The 20,322-nt window shown below is 45.3% G+C and overlaps 1 protein-coding gene across 6 annotated transcripts in view; it reads right to left on the bottom strand.

Moving 5' to 3' along the window:
- Window positions 1-20,322, bottom strand: part of MYH11 (myosin heavy chain 11) — a 123,287-nt gene that overhangs the window by 86,987 nt on the left and 15,978 nt on the right. For all 6 annotated transcript variants that reach the window (XM_073792269.1, XM_033840759.2, XM_073792272.1 and 3 more), the window contains exons 2-3: window positions 18,435-18,796; window positions 10,576-10,732 (exon numbers count right to left, since the gene is read on the bottom strand). In XM_073792269.1, the coding sequence (XP_073648370.1) occupies window positions 10,576-10,732; window positions 18,435-18,779 (502 nt within the window). In that variant the 5' untranslated portion in view covers window positions 18,780-18,796. The remainder of the gene's footprint in view (window positions 1-10,575; window positions 10,733-18,434; window positions 18,797-20,322) is intronic.

Here is a 20,322-nt window from a genome sequence, read left to right as displayed (position 1 = left end):
TTCCCCAGCAATAAAATGGGGCTAAAAATAGCACCTGCCTCCAGGGTTGGATTATCTGACCAGTCATGTAAACATAGGTCCACAAGCAAAGGAAGGGAGGGAGGTAAAAATAAAGAACATTTCAAAGGAGTCAATATTTGCTACGTCTTAAAAACTATCATAGTAAATGTCATGGGAAAATTTAAAACTTTGTTGGCTTTCATTACTTTATAGTTTAGTGTTCTTTTTATTCTGGATTACATGTGTGGGCACCGTAATAGTTTCAGGGCTTAATTTAAAGGTTCTAATGTGATCCTGTCTCCCTTGTGGGTTTGTGGGAAGGATGAATGGAGATTATTTCTGGAAAGCCCTGTGCATATAGGAAGCACACAATAAAAATCCACTATCACCATTATTGCTTCTTTGGAAAAGGTGTGAGAGAATTTCCATCAAAAGATAGTGGGTTGAATTGTGAAAATGACTATACTATCCAAAGCAATCTACAGATTCAATGCAATCCTTATCAAAATACCACTGGCATTTTTCACAGAACTAGAACAAAAAATTTCACAATTTGTATGGAAACACAAAAGACCCTGAATAGCCAAAGCAATCTTGAGAAAGAAAAACGGAGCTGGAGGAATCAGGCTCCTGGACTTCAGACTATACTACAAAGCTACAGTAATCAAGACAGCATGGTACTGGCACAAAAACAGAAATATAGATCCATGGAACAGGATAGAAAGCCCAGAGATAAACCCACACACATATGGTCACCTTATCTTTGATAAAGGAGGCAAGAATATACAATGGAGAAAAGACAGCCTCTTCAATAAGTGGTGCTGGGAAAACTGGACAGCTACATGTAAAAGAATGAAATTAGAACACTCCCTAACACCATACACAAAAATAAACCAAAAATGGATTAAAGACCTAAATGTAAGGCCAGACACTATTAAACTCTCAGAGAAAAACATAGGCAGAACACTCTATGACATAAATCACAGCAAGATTCTTTTTGACCCACCTCCTAGAGACAGGGAATAAAAACAGAAATAAACAAATGGGACCTAATGAAACTTAAAAGCTCTTCCACAGCAAAGGAAACCATAAACAAGATGAAAAGACAACCCTCAGAATGGGAGAAAATATTTGCAAATGAAGCAACTGACAAAGGATTAATCTCCAAAATATACAAGCAGCTCATGCAGCTCAGTATCAAAAAAACAAACAATCCAATCCAAAAATGGGCAGAAGACCTAAATAGACATTTCTCCAAAGAAGATAGACAGATTGCTAACAAACACATGAAAGGATGCTCAACATCACTAAGCATTAAAGAAATGCAAATCAAAACTACAATGAGGTATCATCTCACACCAGCCAGAATGGCCATCATCACAAAATCTACAAACAATAAATGCTGGAGAGGGTGTGGAGAAAAGGGAACCCTCTTGCACTGTTGATGGGAATGTAAATTGATACAGCCACTATGGAGAACAGTATGGAGGTTCCTTAAAAAACTAAAAATAGAACTACCCTATGACCCAGCAATTCCAGTACTGAGCATATACCCTGAGAAAACCATAATTCAAAAAGAGTCATGTATCACAATATTCATTGCAGCACTATTTACAATAGCCAGGACATGGAAGCAACCTAAGTGTCTATCGATAGATGAATGGATAAAGAAGATGTGGTACATCTATACAATGGACTGTTACTCAGCCATAAAAAGAAACAAAACTGAGTTATTTGTAGTGAAGTGGATGGACCTAGAGTCTGTCATACAGAGTGAAGTAAGTCAGAAAGAGAAAAACAAATACCGTATGCTAACACATGTATATGGAATCTAAGAAAAATGGTTCTGAAGAACCTAGGGGCAGGACAGGAATAAAGATGCAGACGTAGAGAATGGACTTGACATGGGGAGAGGGAAGGGTAAGCTGGGACAAAGTGAGAGAGTGGCGTGGACATACATACACTACCAAATGTAAAATAGATAGCTAGTGGGAAGCAGCCGCATAGCTCAGGGAGATCAGCTCTGTGCTTTGTGCCCACCTAGAGGGGTGGGATAGGGAGGGTGGGAGGGAGATGCAAGAGGGAGGGGATATGGGAATATATGTATATGTATAGCTGATTCACTCTGTGATACAGCAGAAATTAACACACCATTGTAAAGCAAGTATACTCCAATAAAGATGCTAAAAAAAAAAAAAAAGATAGTGGGTTGAACACAGGTATTTAGCGCTTCTTCCTCCCCAAACCTTACTAAAGTGACAGTAAAGGGGTTTTTCAAAAACACATGAAGCCGTTCAAATGAACAGGAGAGGAGAGAACAGCAGCACAACCTGGGAAGCCAGCAAACAGGATGAGTGATGACAGTCCCAGGAGAGAAGTCTAAGCTGGCGGTGGGGAAAGTGGAGAAGCAGAGCCCCCTGCCTCCAGCCCCAAACCTCAGTAACTGGCAGCCCCCGGGGCCTTGGGAAAGGGGTAGAGGGAAAAAAAACCCACAAGGACTGATTGAATGTCTGTTTGAGAAGCTGCTAGATACTCCAGATACCTTCTACACTCCTGCAGCCAAGTGACTGCCCTTCCCACAACCCACAGAAGGGGGGCAGATTTATTCTCTGGAGAGGAAGAAATAGAGGGTCTCTGTCTTGGGGGACACCAGGGACCCTACTGACAGCAGGAGAGTAACACACAAGTTTGATCCCACAGTTTGAAACCCTCAGCCTCTTCTCAACTAGACCCTCAAAATGATGTTAGACAGATATTTCTCCTCCAGGCAGAAGATTGCACAAGTCTTCTCTGAAGAATCTCATCAGCCCAAGAAAAGAGACTGAAAGATACAGCAGAAGTGCCCCGATGGAGCAGCCCAGCTTCACCCGCCCATAGCCAGGCTCATCACGAGCAAGCTCCTCCTGCAAGCACGGAGCTGCCATCAACCTTTTGGTGCCCATGCACTAAAGCATCCCAGATGAATGGACAGCCAACAATTCACTGAGCATCCGAAGAAAGCCACTAATAAGACAAACATAAATTAAAACAAATAAAACAGAAAATATGCCTCTTGGAGGAAACAGAGACCTGCCTGTGGAAAAGTACCCTCCAAGAAAAGGGACATACATGGAAAAAAGAATGTTATAAGAAAGAAACATTCAGGAAACAAAACAAAGCTCTTGGAATTTTTTTTTTTAATGAAAGCAGTCATTGAGAACTCAATGGAAGGTTCATAAGATAAAGTTGAGGTAACTGCCCAGAAAATAAATGAGACGAGAAAGATGAAAATCATAAAAACAATCTAGGAATTCCATTATGGAAATAAGAAAACATCTAGAAAAAAAACAGGAGAGAGAATACAAAGAGAAAGAAATCATTAAGGATGTAATTCACAAAAATTTCCCAGAATTTAAGGATGTGAGTTTATAGATTATGAGGGTCCACTCAGTCTCCAGCGCAATGGTTGAAAACAGACACATGCCAGATTCCACCATCATAAACAGGGGGATAAAGAAGAGTCAGGAAAAAAAAAAAAAAGCTTCCAGAGAAGGAGAAAAAACTGGTCATACACAAAGGATCAAGAATCGGATTGGTTTTTTTTTTTTTTTTTTTTTTTTTTTTGCTGTACGCGGGCCTCTCACTGTTGTGGGCCTCTCCCGTTGCGGAGCACAGACTCCGGACGCGCAGGCTCAGCGGCCATGGCTCACGGGCCCAGCCGCTCCGCGGCATGTGGGATCTTCCCGGACCGGGGCACGAACCCGTGTCCCCTGCATCGGCAGGCGGACTCTCAACCACTGCGCCACCAGGGAAGCCCCAGATTGGCTTTTATCTCCTCAAAAATGAAACTGAATCTCAAAGCTAATGAAGCAATGCCTTAAAAATTCTGAAAGAAGACTATTTCTTGCTTAAAAATTTAGAACCAGCTAAACTGCCCTTAAATATTAGAGAAGCATCAAGACTTTCAGATATGCAAGATCTCAATTTGCCTCACATACATCCTTTCTTGAGAAGCTGCTAGAGAAAGTGTTCCATTTAAACAGGGAGTAAATCAAGGAAGGAGACCTGGAAACTAGGAAACAAGGAATCCACCATGAGAGCATTGAAGGGTATTCCAAGAATGATAAAAGAAGATCCCAAATGTCAGCTACCAGTCATAGAAGGTAGCCAGGGCAGGTCAGAAGACTCCAGTAGCGATCACCTTCATGGAGAAGCTATCAATAGGATCTTGAACACATAGCTAGACATATTAGAAGGAGATTAACATATTCTGAAGGAAAATTTGGGGTAGAATTAGTGATTAAGTACATAGATAATCAAGTTGGGAAAAAAAAGGCAATTACTAACTCCAGGGAAAAGAATAATTGTACCGGAAAAGCATTCACAAGACAGTGCAGAGCTCAGCTGTGAATAGCATCTACACAGTCATAATAATGTAAACTCTGAATATAGTTTTCATCAACGTTAATACAAAACTATGTTGGGATTCTATGAGATAGGGCGCAAATGCATGTGTGCTGGGAGGAGACAGGAGGCGCAAAGCAAAGGAGTGACTGAGCTAAATCCTCATGTTCCATGATGAAAAGTCAATAGGCTAGGGCTTCCCTGGTGGCGCAATGACTGAGAGTCCGCCTGCCGATGCAGGGGACACGGGTTCGTGCCCCGGTCCGGGAAGATCCCACATGCCGCGGAGCGGCTGGGCCCGTGAGCCATGGCTGCTGAGCCTGCGCGTCCGAGCCTGTGCTCCGCAACGGGAGAGGCCACAACAGTGAGAGGCCCGCGTACCGCAAAAAAAAAAAAAAAAAAAAGAAAGAAAAGTCAATAGGCTATTGACTAAAACAGGGGAAAAATTAAGATATGAGCAATATACTCAAGTTTTTTAGTGATTACAGAGGTAACTATCCAAAAATCAGTTAAAGGGTTGATAATGGATACCCCTGGAGAAGGGGAAAGTAGAGAAGCAACAAAGGAGGGCTATTTTCCTTAATAAGCCTTGAGGAATTGACTCTGAATCATCTTCACATATACCTTCACTAAAAATAAAAACTAAAAATGGAAAAAAGGAACAAAGAATCCCTTTAGGCATGTAATACTCTAGCAGCCTATAGAACGGTGCATATGGAATGTTACTATTTGTGGGGAAATCTTGGGGAGAGGGAAATAGATATGTATCTGCACACATGTGCAGAAAATATCTCTAGGAGAATATCTAATAAACTAGAAACCACGGTTATCTCTGGGGAGGGAAATTAGGTGTCTAGTGCACAAGGGTTGAAAGGTGAGAATTTTCAGCTTTTGAATTTAATCTATCATCTCTCCAAAAAAAAGAAAAAAATTGGGAATGTAAAAAGTAAACACGACATCATGTACACATACACATATATAAGCTGCATCTTTAAATGCCTACTTCTCCCATCCTCTTCTTCCCCAGGGGCTTGGCTTCCTTTGAGGAGGGGGTAGTCAGTAAATTATGTCTTAGAAATCCCCTACCATATTCCCAACTCCCCTGTTACTATTCTCAGCCAGAACGCCACCCCAGATCCCCTTTCCCCTCTTAGTAAGCCATCAAGGCTTGTAACTCCCCACCCCTCTAAGACAAACCCCCCCATCCTGACCCTGGTTGGTTCTTTTCTTTAAACAACTCTGAGAGTTCTTCCTTCATTCATCACAAATATTAACGGAGCAGCTACTCCACGACAGGCACCAGCAAACATGCCAGAGATCCAGTGATGAGCAGGCAGACAAGGATGGAGTTTGTGGGTTTTATGGAGTTTAGGGGTCCTCGGGAACTTAAGCATCTACGTCACATATTTTAAACATTTCATTCTGTATTCAGTGAACGTGTTCTCCACCCCTTCCCAACCCCATCTCTTCACACTCCAGCCTGTTCCACAGAGGACTTGAGGAGGAAGCCACAGCTGCTAGCTTGACACCTCCAAGATAGAAAGTTCAGCATGATTCAAGCCAAATGACTGTACAGCCTGGAATAGCAACATTCACCAATAGAGTCACAAACTGAGCCCACATGTTCCTTCACAAAAACCAAATTCCCACTTTCTAGAGAAAAAAAATTATTTTTCCCAAGCCTATATTTTTCTCCTTGATTTTTTCTTGGGGGGGAGGGATTTTTTTCCATTGCAGTCTATCATCACTAATTTGCCAGGAAGCACCAGGTAAGGCCAAAAGGAATACATACGTAGCAGCTGTTGATTAACATTTAATCTAAAAAGAGTTTATCTTTTATGGTTCTGTGCGCTCATGGCTGTCATTTTCTCTTGAGGTTTGAAATTTCAAAGTAATTTTATTTTTAAAAATTAATTAATTAATTTATTTTTGGCTGCGTTGGGTCTTCGTTGCTGTGCGTGGGCTTTCTCTAGTTGCGGCGAGTGCGGGCTGCTCTTCGTTGTGGTGCGCGGGCTCCTCATTGCGGTGGCTTCTCCTTGTTGCGGAGCAGGGGCCCTAGGCGTGCAGGCTTCAGTAGCTGTGGCACGAGGGCTTAGTAGTGGCTCGCAGGCTCTAGAGCGCAGGCTCAGTAGTTGTGGTGCACGGGCTTAGTTGCTCCGTGGCATGTGGGACCTTCCTGGACCAGGGAATGAACCGTGTCCCCTGCATTGGCAGGCGGATTCTTAACCACTGTGCCACCAGGGAAGACCCTGAAATTTCTAAGTAATTTTATATTTCACTATATAATTCTGTGTTAAAATATAGGGCCTAAAAGGAATGAAATGTTATCAGCCCCAGGGGTCCCGGTATAGAGTATAACATTGCCCCATGGATGGGAAGTTGTCTAGGGAGATGAAAGTTATCACAACACAAAAATATTCTTCAATGAGACGACTATTTAGGAAATCAGAACCCACTGAAACATCTTTCTCTGGTCTGCATCACTGTTGCCCTCCGACTCAAAGGCTTCACCTTGCCAACTACTGGGTGCCAACATCCATTGTCTTGATACAAACACAACGAAGTGGCAGCTCCGCAAAACTGTTGATTTCCCTGAAGGTGCAATGTCACATGTCCATGTCCTCTGAAAGGCCACAGAAAGTCAGATCAATTCACAACCAAATATCAGAGAGTCATCGGGAAAGGGAACATAACAGGGGCTTTGAGGCGCTGTGTTAAACGCCAAATAAGTAAAAGCCCGTGGCAAAAGTGGTGATCTCTCCAATAAGTCTGCAAAAATTACCCTCTTACCCTACACTGCAGAAAGCAAGCATGACATGAAGAATGGTGTCTTATGCTCTCACATGGTTCCGTCCAAAAAAAAGTTAAGGCAAAAAAATGAATTAATTTTATACTCAATCTAAGAATTAGCATCTAGTTGAAATTACCACCAAATTCCTATTACATGTAAAATAAATAAGCCTGTTTTCATAATTTGCAGTGTCATTTTTCAAGCCCCTCAAGCCCCCTTCCCCTTTAATCTACAGTGCCTGTTTTAAGTGATTTTTTTCTGGAACCAATTATTTTCAGATAGTCAAAACGTCCTTCATTTCATGCCATCCAGCTCAGTTAGTGTATGAAGGTTTCATAGCAAAAGGTTAATGGTGGTGATCTCTGGGTGATAGAATTATGGGTGCTGGTATATTCTCTTTTGCTTAAATATATGTTTTACTTTTTCTAGAATCAATATAAAAGATTCAAGTTTTTTTAAAAGTTACACATATATATTTTAAGAGCACTATGGCAGTGCTTCACTGTCACTCCCCGCTTCCTCTTTGCTAATGAAATTTTCTTTCATTCTGGTATTCATATAAAATGTGCTTAGTGGGAGCTCCCTCAGCTCCAGAAAAGAACCAGGAATAGTCCAAACCAATCATAAATGTTACAGTCCTCTTTGCCAATGATTGGTTTAGAGGTTGGCCTGTGAACAAGTTTTAGCCAATCAGGCATAAGGGATGCCTGCTCTGAGAAGGTTCTGGAAAAGGTTTTCCTCTCTGATAAAAAAGAGGCATAGGAAAAAAACCTAACCCTCCATGTCCTTCATGCTTTTGGATATTATCACATGAGGATGTGATGTCTGGAGCTATGGCTGCCATCTTGTGACCATGAGGAAGTAGCCAAGAAAATCCCAAAAAAGTCTGGTTTTGAGCTGTTGAATTAGCTAAGCCTGAAATCATCAACCTTCAGACTATTTGCTATGTGAGGTAATAAATTCCCGTTGTTTAAGCCACTTTAATTGGTTGCTATGTTTCTCGCAAGCAAAAGCACCCCAAATGATACAAGCACTGTAACTTTGTGATGTTCAGCTTCGCAAAGAGCTGTGTGAACCACCATTTTATACTTTTCCATTAAGGGAGACCACAAATGATTTTTTTTCACAAAAACACATACCTAACTCCAAGAGTCATCACTTTAAAACCTGAGATTTTATCTCCACAACCCTCTTTGCAAGGCTCCATATTCTGGCCTTTGGAGGTAATGGTAGTCTCTCGTCTGGAGTGGTTCAGCTTGAGTCGCACCTGTGGGGTTTGGCTAACCCTGTCAGTAACCTTTGGGGAACTATATCTGAGCCCCTCTACCTTGGGGGGTTATATCTCCTAGGCATATCTGGATCTCTGCCCTCAGGAGCTTCCAAAACTGGGCTCCTTTCAATTCCCAACTCAGAACATTCCTGGAGGAAGATATTCCAGGGGTTGCAAAGTCAAACACAGGGGCCAGGCAGTTAACACAAACAAGTGCATCAGGCCAGGTGAGAACTGGGGAACTGGAGAACTCATACCCCTTCTAAAGGGGCAGCTGACAGGTGGGATCACATGTTGCCAGACGTTCCAATACTTTCAAAACAACCTAGAAATCTGGCTTTTTATGTACAATCTCCAAATTTTTAAAAGTTGGCAACTAATTTAGGTATCCTTAAAACTCCATGTGGTGGAGAACAGTATGGAGGTTCCTTAAAAAACTAAAAATAGAACTACCATACGACCCAACAATCCCACTACTGGGCATATACCCTGAGAAAACCATAATTCAAGAAGAGTCATGTACCACAATGTTCATTGCAGCACTATTTACAATAGCCAGGTCATGGAAGCAACCTAAGTGTCCATCATCAGATGAATGGATAAAGAAGATGTGGCACATATATACAATGGAATATTACTCAGCCATAAAAAGAAACGAAATTGAGATATTTGTAGTGAGGTGGATGGACCTAGAGTCTGTCATACAGAGTGAAGTAAGTCAGAAAGAGAAAAACAAATACCGTATGCTAACACATATATATGGAATCTAAGAAAAAAAAAAGGTCATGAAGAACTTAGGGGTAAGAGGGGAATAAAGACACAGACCTACTAGAGAACGGACTTGAGGATATGGGGAGAGGGAAGGGTAAGCTGTGACAAAGTGAGAGAGTGGCATGAACATATATATATACACTACCAAATGTAAAATAGATAGCTAGTGGGAAGCAGCCGCATAGCACAGGGAGATCAGCTCAGTGCTTTGTGACCACCTAGAGGGGTGGGATAGGGAGGGTGGGAGGGAGGGAGACGCAAGAGGGAAAAGATATGGGAACATATGTATATGTATAACTGATTCACTTTGTTATAAAGCAGAAACTAACACACCATTATAAAGCAATTATACTCCAATAAAGATGTTAAAAAAAAATAAAAATAAAAAACTCCACGTGGACCAAACCAAACTTATCTGAGGGCTGGATCCAGCCTACCAGTTGCCGGCTTACAACCTCTAGACTACTCGCACCTAAAAATCACATAACAATTGTGCACAGCTTTAAAACTGCCAAAGCTCTTTTCTGTTGCCCTTTCCCAAGTGTAAGGAGGGCAGAACTCCTGTATCTCAAGACCAGATCCATTTATACGAGGAGGTATTCCATTTATGGGAAGAGGCATGAGGGAACTTTCTGGAACTATTTCCCATCTTGGTCTGGGTGGTGATTACACAACTGTAGACATGTAAAAATTAATTTTATGCTGGACACTGAATTTGTACACTTTTTGCATTCTACTGTATGTATGTTCTACCTCAGTAAAAGTTATTAATGATAGTAATAATACATAAACATGGAGGTAATACGCAAAGGCCTTCAGTGTGGAAAAGCCTGTTTTACAATCTTCACCACAAGCTGAGAGATGGATCCTCACTCTCTTTTCACAGATGAGGAAACTAAGGCTGGAGATGAAAAGACATTTGCATAGGATACCGCAGGGTGTGAGTGACAGCTGGTTGCAAATCCACATCTGGTTGGCTCAGCCCCAGGGCTGTTCCCCACCAACTTCCCTTCCCAGGTGAGAGCATCCTACCATTTTCCAGACAGCTGGCCTGCCCAGGGCCTCGGGCAGCCCGGGAGGGACAGCGAGCTCTGGAGCGGAAGCCAGAGCGGGCCCATGCCCATATTTGCCCAAGCTATCTGCCCTCCTTTGCCCTCCCGGGCCGCAAACACAGATGTTCAGTTTGCTTTTTCCCTTTTTCAGTCACAGCCCTCCTGAGGCCCAGTGCTGCCTGCCAAACTCCGCATTCTTGGCGAGAACTGCAGTCAGGCAGGACAGGAGGGGCCCGGGGCGTGACTGTAAGCAGCCCTGGTGGGCTCCCTGGAGGAGGAGGAGCTCCATGCACCCACGGGCGGCTCACCTTGCAGCATGCTCCGGTAGGCCGTGTCGGCGATTGCATAGATGTGGGGGGGCATCTCGTGCCGCTTCTTGCCCTTGTACATGTCGATGATCTTCTCCGAGTAGATGGGCAGCTGCTTGTAGGGGTTCACCACCACGCAGAAGAGGCCCGAGTACGTCTGCCAAACAGAGAACCCATCTTATTTCCAGAACCCAGCAGGGACAAACAGCCTGTGGGGGTCCGGCCATGAGAACACCCACCACGACCTGCATTGTCTGAGCACCACCGTGTGCATTTTCTCACTTCATCCTCACAGTGGCAGCCTTAGACAGATGCGCTCAGAGTCTCATTTTAGAGAGGGGGAAACTGGGGCTCAGAGTCCTAGTGGGAACCTCTTGGCATCACTGTCTCTGGATATAGGGGAAGAGGAGCAAGGGGAAAGACTGGATTTCTAGGGCACCTGTGTTATAGTTTATAAGTTCTGCGTTCAGATCCCAGCTCCACTCTCACCACTGTTGCTTCGCCTCCCTGAGCCTCGTGGGCTTAAATAACATCTACCACTTCCAGAGCATCTACTGTGCGCCGGCCACTGAGCTAAGCACTTCACAGTCGTCTTCTTCTTTAATCCTCACATCCACCCTGTGACAGGGATACTATGATTTCCCTGCTGCCCGTTTGACAGATGAGGAAACTGAGGCTCAGTGAGGTCACCAGGTCACACAGCTGCTGGGGAATTCGGAACTAAAATCGCGACTGCTAACCCCAGAGCTCATACTCTCGACCATGAACAAAGCACACACTCCCTTGTCTCTAAAATGGTGATGAACACAGCTGCCCTTAAATAGGAATGCTCCTGACACGTTACAACACAGATGAACCTTGGAAACATTACACTGAATGAAAGAAGTCAGACTCAGAAGGTCACGTATCACATGGTTCCATTTATATGAAATGCCCAGAACAGGCAAATCCACAGAAACAGAAAGCAGATCTCTGGTTTCCAGGGACGGCAGAAACGGGGGAACTGGAGTGACTGCTAGCTGGAATGGGTTTCTTTGGGGGGTTATAAAAATGTTCTGGAACCAGACAGTGGTGATAGTAGCACTACACTGTGAGTGAGTGTATTACTGCCACTGAATTGCTTCCTTTAAACTGATGAATATGGTGAATCCATATCATATGGATTTTATCACAATTTTTTTTTAAAAAGTCAGGAATTCCCTGGCAGTCCAGTGGTTAGGACTCGGGGCTTCCACTGCTCGGGGCCTGGGTTCAATCCCTGGTCGGGGAACTAAGATCCCGCAAGCCACACGGCTCAGCCAAAAAAATAAATTAATTAATCTTAAAAAATTGTCCTATATGCATAGCTGATTCACTTTGTTATAAAGCAGAAACTAACACACCATTGCAAAGCAATTATACTCCAATAAAGATGTAAAAAACAAAAAAAAATTGTCCTGCCCTACCAAGCGCAGAGGAGCGTGTGAAAATGAACAGAACAGGGAAGGGGCGTGAAGAGGCTCGCACACCCTGCCGTGCTGTGCCTGGGGGAGGCGCTGTCCTGGTTCTTACTGTACGCTGGCCTTTCCCATGGGCTGAGGTCACAGCCCAGGAGGGAGGCACCAACCTGTCCCACAGGAACTGCTTTTCCAAACAATAACATCAGTGCAGCCCAAGGCTCCGATGGCCAGGAAGCATGTCTTCCCTCCAACTCCCCCGAGAAGTGACTAAAGGAGGAGGAACAGATATTCCATCACTGGGTTTCACTCAGAGCAGTGATCAAAGTCACTTTCACTTGACCAAAGTCACCCAGCAAGACCCTGGCAGCACTGAGCTCCAACTTGGCCCACTCCGAGGAGTGGACACTGTCCATAAGGCTGTAGACCTATCCCTGTCCTACAGAGACAATAGATCATTTGTTCATTCATTTACTCATTCATTCATTCTGTGTGTGCCCTCACACTGTGCAAGGCTCTGGGGTTATACTGGAAGACAAAACACACAAGGTCCTGCCCACAAAGGGCTTTCAGTCATGCTGGCAACTGGTTGAAGAATGGGAGCCTCCCTCCAGGGCACCATTTGCTAAGGGACAATGATGATGAGCGTTGGGCCCGGGCACAGGGAGAATGATGTTCCTGAAAAGGTACAGGACTGGTGGGGGAGGGAAGGAGTAATCCCCCAGGTTCTCACCACTCCCCAGAAAGGGCAAGAGTGAGGTCAACATAAGGCTTATCTAAACATCCATCAGCCACTTATTGAGCACCTACTGTATACCAGGTCTGTGTTAGATGCTGGAGACAAATAAATCAATGATCATTCCTGCCTCAAAAAGCCCCCAGATCAAAAGGGAGACAAGGATATTCAAAACTAACATCATAACAACAAGGATGGAGCCCAGCGTATTATGGGAGCAAGGAAGGGAGGGCCCTAACCCACATGGGGGTGCTCAGAGAAACTTCAGTGGGGAGGTACTCCCAGCACTGAGACTTAACAGATAAGGTGCTAACCAGCTCAGGTATACAGTGGGTGCTCACTAAATGCCTGCTAAATGAATGCCTGAGGGGTCAGTTAATTACAAAGCTTCCCTGGAGCAGGGGCAGTGCTGCCTTCGTCTCTGTGACCCGGGGCCTTGCACTGGTCCGCACATAGTAGGTGCTCAATAGACATTCGTTGAACAGGTGGCAAAGTTGTTCCAGGGCAGGGCCTGTGTGTCTTGTTCATCTGTGTCCTGCTCCCCAGCTTGGGGCCTCCATGGAGTAAGTGCCCAACAAACAATCGATCGTTTGAATGAAGGTCAACCAAGCCCTACCTCCTCTTCAGGCCTCAACTCCACCTCCAGCTCCTCTCAGGCCATGCCCACTGCCACTGCCATGTCCTTTCCAGAATGTATCATTTACAATCCTAACCACCCCTCCAGGGACCTGGAGGCAGTAAAGGGCAGTGGTTAAGAGCATAGGATTGACTACCAAGGAATTGTTGGAGCTCTCATTCTGCTACTTCTTGGCTGTGTGTCCCTGGGCAAGTCTCTTAGCCTCTCTGAGCCTCAGTTATCCTCATCTGCAAAATGGGCAGGTGTAATAGGAGCTCCTTCATTGGTTTGCTGTGAGATAGCCCTCGTGAAGCATTTAGCTCAGTACCTGGTATGTAATAGGGGCTCAATAAATGTTAGTGACCACCCAGTGCTCCCTTTGTTTCATGATGATGAGAACCTTGCCACCTTGGAAACTTCACATGGAATGTTCTCTCTCCCTGGAACACTTCTCCTTGATCTTCCCAGAGCCATTTCCATCTGCTCTTTCAGGGCTCAGTCTAAATGTCCCTCCTGGACTGCAAGCTGCACACCAGCATATATCTGACACCCAGCACAGGGCCAGGCACATAGCAGACACTCAGTAAATATTTGCTGAATACAATGAATAGAAGAAAGAAGGGAGGGAGTGAGGGAAGGAGGAAGGAAGGAAGGCATGGCTCTCCCAACTCCATCATCAGCTTCTGAAGGAGAAATATCACCTTCCTCCTGTCTGCCTAGGACACCTCCTGGTGCTATGTACACAGCAAGCACTTAATCCATGCTTCCAGACAGATCTGAATCTCTGTCCAGTTCAGCACATCTTTCCGGGGCACAGTGGCCCTACAGGAAGGACTAGGAAGGCAGCAGCACACCCCACACAGAAGCTGGGCTTCAGAATCTGGAGTCTCAGTCTCCATTGCTCCAACTTGGTTGGTCTCACCTGACCCAGCCCACCTGCACTTGATTGTGCTTCTGCTTCCCCATCCCCACCGGCCCCTTTCCAGCTGGTCAAGTTCAGGTTTCAACATCCCCGCTTCCCATGTCCCAGCCGGCATCTCAGGGCCCGGTGCCACAGCAGGTCCCAGCTGCAGGCCAAGGGTTTCCCTCTTGTGACCGTATTAGGAAGTGAGTCCACTTTTTCCCTAACACTTTATATGGTCAGCCGTGGAGCCCTGAGCTCCCAAGGCCTCCGGCAGAAATGAGGAACAGTGGGGGAAGGTGGAAGAGATGCAGGCTTTAGGTCACAGAGGCCTGGTTGAACCTCAGCCTTGCCCTCATTGCCTGTGTGACTTGAGCAAGAGGCCAAACCCCTGAGCCTCTTCTTCCCCATCTATAAAACAGTGGATAACCATACTTTCTTTACCAGGTTGTAGTGCAATGTCATGACTTTCTGAACATGTATCCTAGAGAAAGACCTGGTCCATCAAGAATGTGATCTGCTACAGCCTTGATTTTAAAGGGCAAAAAAGACTAGAAACAACCTAAATGCCCATCAGTGGGAGACTGGCTCAATAACTATGGCTCACTGCCCTTTAAAGGAATACATATGTATGTATACAAATACACATATATTTGCCTCTATATGTATAAAATATTGCTGGAACGCTACATAAGGAACTGGTGACCACGGTTTCTCTAAGGAGGGGAACCAGAAGGTGAGGAATGGGGTTGAAAGGAAAAGTTCTATAATACCCTTATATACTATTTTATTTACTATTTGCATGTGTTGTCTATTCAAAAAAAATGTTTTAAGTCTGAGTGGTTAGATAGTTGTGAACAGACCAAGAAAAAGCCACAAATAAATACATAAATAAGAAATTCCCCATCTCCCCCTCCCTGCCAGACCCTGACAACCACCATTCCACTCTCTGATTCTCTGAGTTCGACTATTTTAGATTCTCATGTAAATGGGATCCTGCGGGATTTTCCCCTCTCTCTCTGGCTTATTTCACTCAGCATAATGTCCTCCAGGTTCATCCATGTTGTTACAAATGGCAGGATCTCCTTCTGTTTTAAAGCAGGGTTATTACATCGTACGGTGTATCTACCACCTTTCCTTCATCCATTCATCGTTGTAGAATCTATGTTACACACCTGCATCCAGCTCAAGTGTGCCTTATCTTCCTCCCCTCAGTTATCAATCAGCCTCAGGGAGAGGACTGGGCCCTGTGACTCTCAGCATCCCACAGAGAGGGAAGCAGGGGAGTCTGATCCGGTCCCTCCCCAGGCAAGTCTCGTCACCTCTCTGCCTCGGTCACTTCGTGCGCAGGGTGGGATGTGAGCTTCACTCTCGCCAGAGAGCTGGGACTTGGGACGGTAGCCAGTACAAGCAAGGCCCACCTCTTCACTGAGTTCCCTGTGCCTGAAACCCTTGTCTCATCTCCCAGCCCAACACCAGGGACAGAGCCGACTGCTAAGCAGTCATGAAAAATCCCAGGCAGAGAGAAGCCAGCCAACAGCAACAGCCAAGATAGCAAGAGAGTGCTGGACCAGGGATCAGAGCCACATGCACGCCCCACATGTGCCAATGATCCTTGGCAGCTCAGGCAAGAACCTGCATCTCTAAGATTAGGAGACGGGACCCTCTGGCTTCTACCTCTTCTAGACCCGAGAGGACAAGACATCAGCCAGGACCTGAGCAAAAGTGCCTTGTTCGAAATGAGCCTTGCAGAATGGAAGGGAACGTTCTCTTCTTTATCAAGGGCAAAGTCGGCCACGGCCAGCTGCCTGAGCATCACCTGCCACCCACCCGTAATAAGGGCTGCTGCGCCTTCCGCTATCACGCGCCGGGTGAATAACTTGCTGTGCCCCCCATCTCCACCCCCGTCCTCCTTTATCTCCTCTGTCACGGACAACAGTTTCTATTTAAGTGATTAAACTGACCAGAAAGGAACGAGACAGGAGTGGACGTGTGGTCACAAGACTGAAAGGCTTTTCATCTAATCTGTCCAGAGAAGCGTAGCAGGAATTTGAAGATTTGATTCATGTTTTAATCTGCTGTCGGAAGATAGTCTGGGTCTTGGGACCTTCATAAGCCCCTCATTTTTCCTGATTTCTATTTGGGGCTCAAACATCTGTGTCAGAGCATAGCAGGCAAGATTCATATCCAGGCCCATCCTTGACCTCCTTGGATGAAGACGACTCATCTTGGACGGGAGACCCGCTCCCCTCTTACTCCCTGCAGATTGGTGTCCTTAGAAATATCCACTCTGTGCCAAGAGCCCCAGGTTGATAATGCTTCCAAACAAGGAGTTCGACAAAAGGGACTTTCCCTGCTTAGAGAGCATCTTAGACTATCCTTGGAGGGACTTTAGTACTCTGAGCCTCAGCTTGAATTAGCACAACATCCACTGAATGAAGTATGCTCGTCCCATCTTACAGACTAGCATACTTCATTCAGTGGAGTTGTACTAATTAAATGAGATAAAGAGGAGGCATTTATAGAATTATGAGTTGCTCCCCCATTCCCCCTTGGCTCTTTAAAAAGAAAAAACCCATTGTAACCCCCTCTGAACAATCCATAAGAAGAATAGATCATTAATTATGGTACATCCATAGGATAGGTCACAAAGCCCATAAAGGGACATTCTGGCGTTATGAATGAGCAATGGGGATGCTCATCACTGACTTATATGTAGAAAGAAGAGCAGGTCCCCAGCCTAGGTGCACAGGCTTTTCAATATGTAAACACGCACTATTCTCACATAGAAACACCGGGAATGCACCAACATCTTATCAGCTGTTATCTCTGGGGGAGGACTGATTTTTGTGTTTACTGTGCTTTTATGAATTTTCCAAATCTTCTGGAATAAATGTGCCTTATTTTCCTAATTAGGAAAAACGTCTGCAGGACAATTTTAGAGATGACAAGGGAGTTTTGTAATTTTCACATGGTAAAACACAAAGGGCAGGACCAGAGGGCCTAAAGATGGAGGTGACTGTTTCCATAAGTTTGCAGAGAATCCAAGAACATCTGTCTGGTAATAACAAAAATTACCATAACAGCAACAAAACTAACAAAAACAACACCTAGCATGTTGAGTGCCTACAACATGCCAAGAAGCATGCCAAGTGCTTTCTTTTCAGAGTAACCCAGTCTATGAGGCTAGTACTATTCTTGTGTTCATTTTATACAGAAGGAAACAAAATTTCAGAGAAATTAGATAACTTGCCCAAGGGATTAACATACCCTTTCTGAGAGGCAAGATAGACAAAGGCTGGACTGGGGGACCCTCTGCCCACCAGTTTGGCTTAATGGGGTTACCATGTCCTTCTATATCCTGGGGAGCTGGCCCACCCCACAAGGAACCTGTACCCCTGAGTCACACATCATCTGGTCCAGACTGTCCCACAGAGCTTTCTGTAGTGATAGGAATGTTCTACACTTGTGCTGTCACAGGTATACAGCAGCCACTAGACACAGGTGGCTGTTGGGCATTTAACATGAAGCCCAGTACAAGTGAAGAAGTGAACTTTTAAGAATTGATGCTTAATTAGTTTACATCTAAATTTAGTTAGCCACATGTGGCCGGTGGCTACCATATTGGACAGTGCAGCTCTAGTGCACTCTGATCTGCACAGTCAACCCAGAGGAGCCCAGGTCAATCTAGGCGTTCCCATTTGGGACAGGGAAGGCCTCCACCAAACCTCACCAAGATCCTCATGTCTCCTACCTACTTGACTGCCAGGATTGACCAGCCTTCCCAAGGAGGTTAAGAGCTCTTCTTTATTTCCAAGATGGAGGAAGGGCAGGGAACTACTTCACTGAAATCCGTTGAGCACTGACCAAGCGCCTATGGGATTACATGGAATCTTTGGATCTCCTTTACGTGGGGAGGGTGATTGTTCTCATTTTGCAGATGGGAAAACTGAGGCTTCAAGAGGTGAAATAACCTGTTCAATGTCACAGAACTAGGTAGGGCAAGGTGAATGGGAACCCAGGTCTGGACGATTCCATCCCACCATGCAGCCTCTCTCATTGAAAACTTCAGCCTCCCAACCTGCACCCCGAAGACATCTCCAAGCCTCTCCCTTCCCTCAGGGGTGCAGGAGGCCAGCAAGAAGTGACTGGCTGCCCCAAGATACTCACGTATATGAGTCCTGAGAAGTACCTCTCCCTCAGGTTGTGCAGCACGGAGGCTTCATTGAGACACGTCAGCTCTGCCATGTCCTCCACCTTGGAGAACTTGGGCGGGTTCATCTTCTGGATATCATCTTTGCCGACCGTGACCTTCTTGCCATTCTCCACTAGCTCCACGATCACCTCATCCCCCTTCTCCTCCTTGATGCTGGCCGCCTCGAAGCCCTGCTTCTCCGAAGGGACCCATACCAGCTTCTTGGCAGCCCAGTCAGCCTGGGCCACTGGGCTGTTGATGAAGTTTTTGTCTACAAAGAGGAACTTCTCGTCATCACTGAGCTGGCCCTTCTGTGCCATGGTGCCTGGTTGATCTCCTGGGGAATAAGGCCACAGGGTCAGAATTAGACCAGAACCAAGCCCTAAAGACAGATAAAGCCCTCACCTCATCATGTCTGGGAATGCAGTCTGCAGAAACATTCCATAGAGTACAAAGGTGTTCCCTGTAGGATGGCTTATGTTGTCAAAAAATGGAAACAACCCAAAGGCCCTTCAGTAAAGGATCTCCAGGGGCTTCCCTGGTGGTGCACTGGTTAAGAATTTCCCTGCCAGTGGTTGAGAATCTGCCTGCTAAGGCAGGGGACACGGGTTCGAGCCCTGGTCTGGGAGGATCCCACATGCTGTGGAGCAACTAGGTCCGTGAGCCACAACTACTGAGCCTGCGCGTCTGGAGCCTGTGCTCCGCAACAAGAGAGGCCGCGATAGTGAGAGGCCCGCACACTGCGATGAAGAGTGGCCCCCACTTGCCACAACTAGAGAAAGCCCTCGCACAGAAATGAAGACCCAACACAACAAAAATTAATTAATTAATAAACTCCTACCCACAACATCTTCAAAAAAAAAAAAAAAGAATCTACCTGCCAATGCAAGGGACACGGGTTCGAGCCCTGCTCCAGGAAGATCCCACATGCCGCAGAGCAACTAAGCCCATGCACCACAACTACTGAGCCTACGCTCAAGAGCCCACGAGCCACAACTACTGAGCCCGCGTGCCACAACTACTGAGCCCACGTGCCACAACTAGTGAGCCCACGTGCCACAACTACTGAGCCCACGTGCCACAGCTACTGAAGTCTGCGTGCCTAGAGCCCGTGCTCCACAACAAGAGAAGCCACCACAATGAGAAGCCCAAGCACTGCAACAAAGAGTAGCCCCCACTCACCGCAACTAGAGAAAGCCCGTGCAGCAAAGAAGACCAAACGCAGCCAAAGATAAAAACAAACAAATAAATAAATAAATTTATTTTTAAAAAAAAGAAAAGGATCTCCATCATTGCCTGTTGTCCATCAACATGGCATGGGTACATAAACCATTATATTTTCATACAATGAAATGCTATCCAGGGGTTAAGATGCAAGAAGTATGTCAAGGTGTGTTGACACAGGAAGATATCCAAGTCTGATAGTTTACTGTAAAAATAAAAGGGGGGTCCTCAAATGGTTAAACAGAGAGTTATCATATGATCCAACAATCCCATTCCTGGGTATATACCCAAGAGAAATGAAAACACACCTCCACACAAAACTCATAAGTGAATGTTCATAGAAGCATTATTTCTAATAGCCAAGAAGTGTCAAAAAAAAACCCCCAAGTGTCCATCAACAGATGAATGGATAAATAAAATGTGGCCTCTCCATATAATGGAATATTATTCAGCCATAAAAAGGAATGGGGTACCGATATACACTGAGCATTAATGAATCTTGAAGACACTATACTAAGTAAAAGAACCTAGTCACAGAGGACCACATATTATATGATTCCACTTACCCAAAATGTCCAGAATAGGCAATCCATAGAGATAGAAAGTAGATTAGTGGTTGCCAACAGCTGGGAGAGAATT

Source organism: Tursiops truncatus, chromosome 15 (genome assembly GCF_011762595.2).
Source record: "Tursiops truncatus isolate mTurTru1 chromosome 15, mTurTru1.mat.Y, whole genome shotgun sequence".
In the NCBI taxonomy this organism is placed as follows: Eukaryota; Metazoa; Chordata; class Mammalia; order Artiodactyla; family Delphinidae; genus Tursiops; species Tursiops truncatus.
This window is presented reverse-complemented; position numbering and strand designations above follow the sequence as displayed.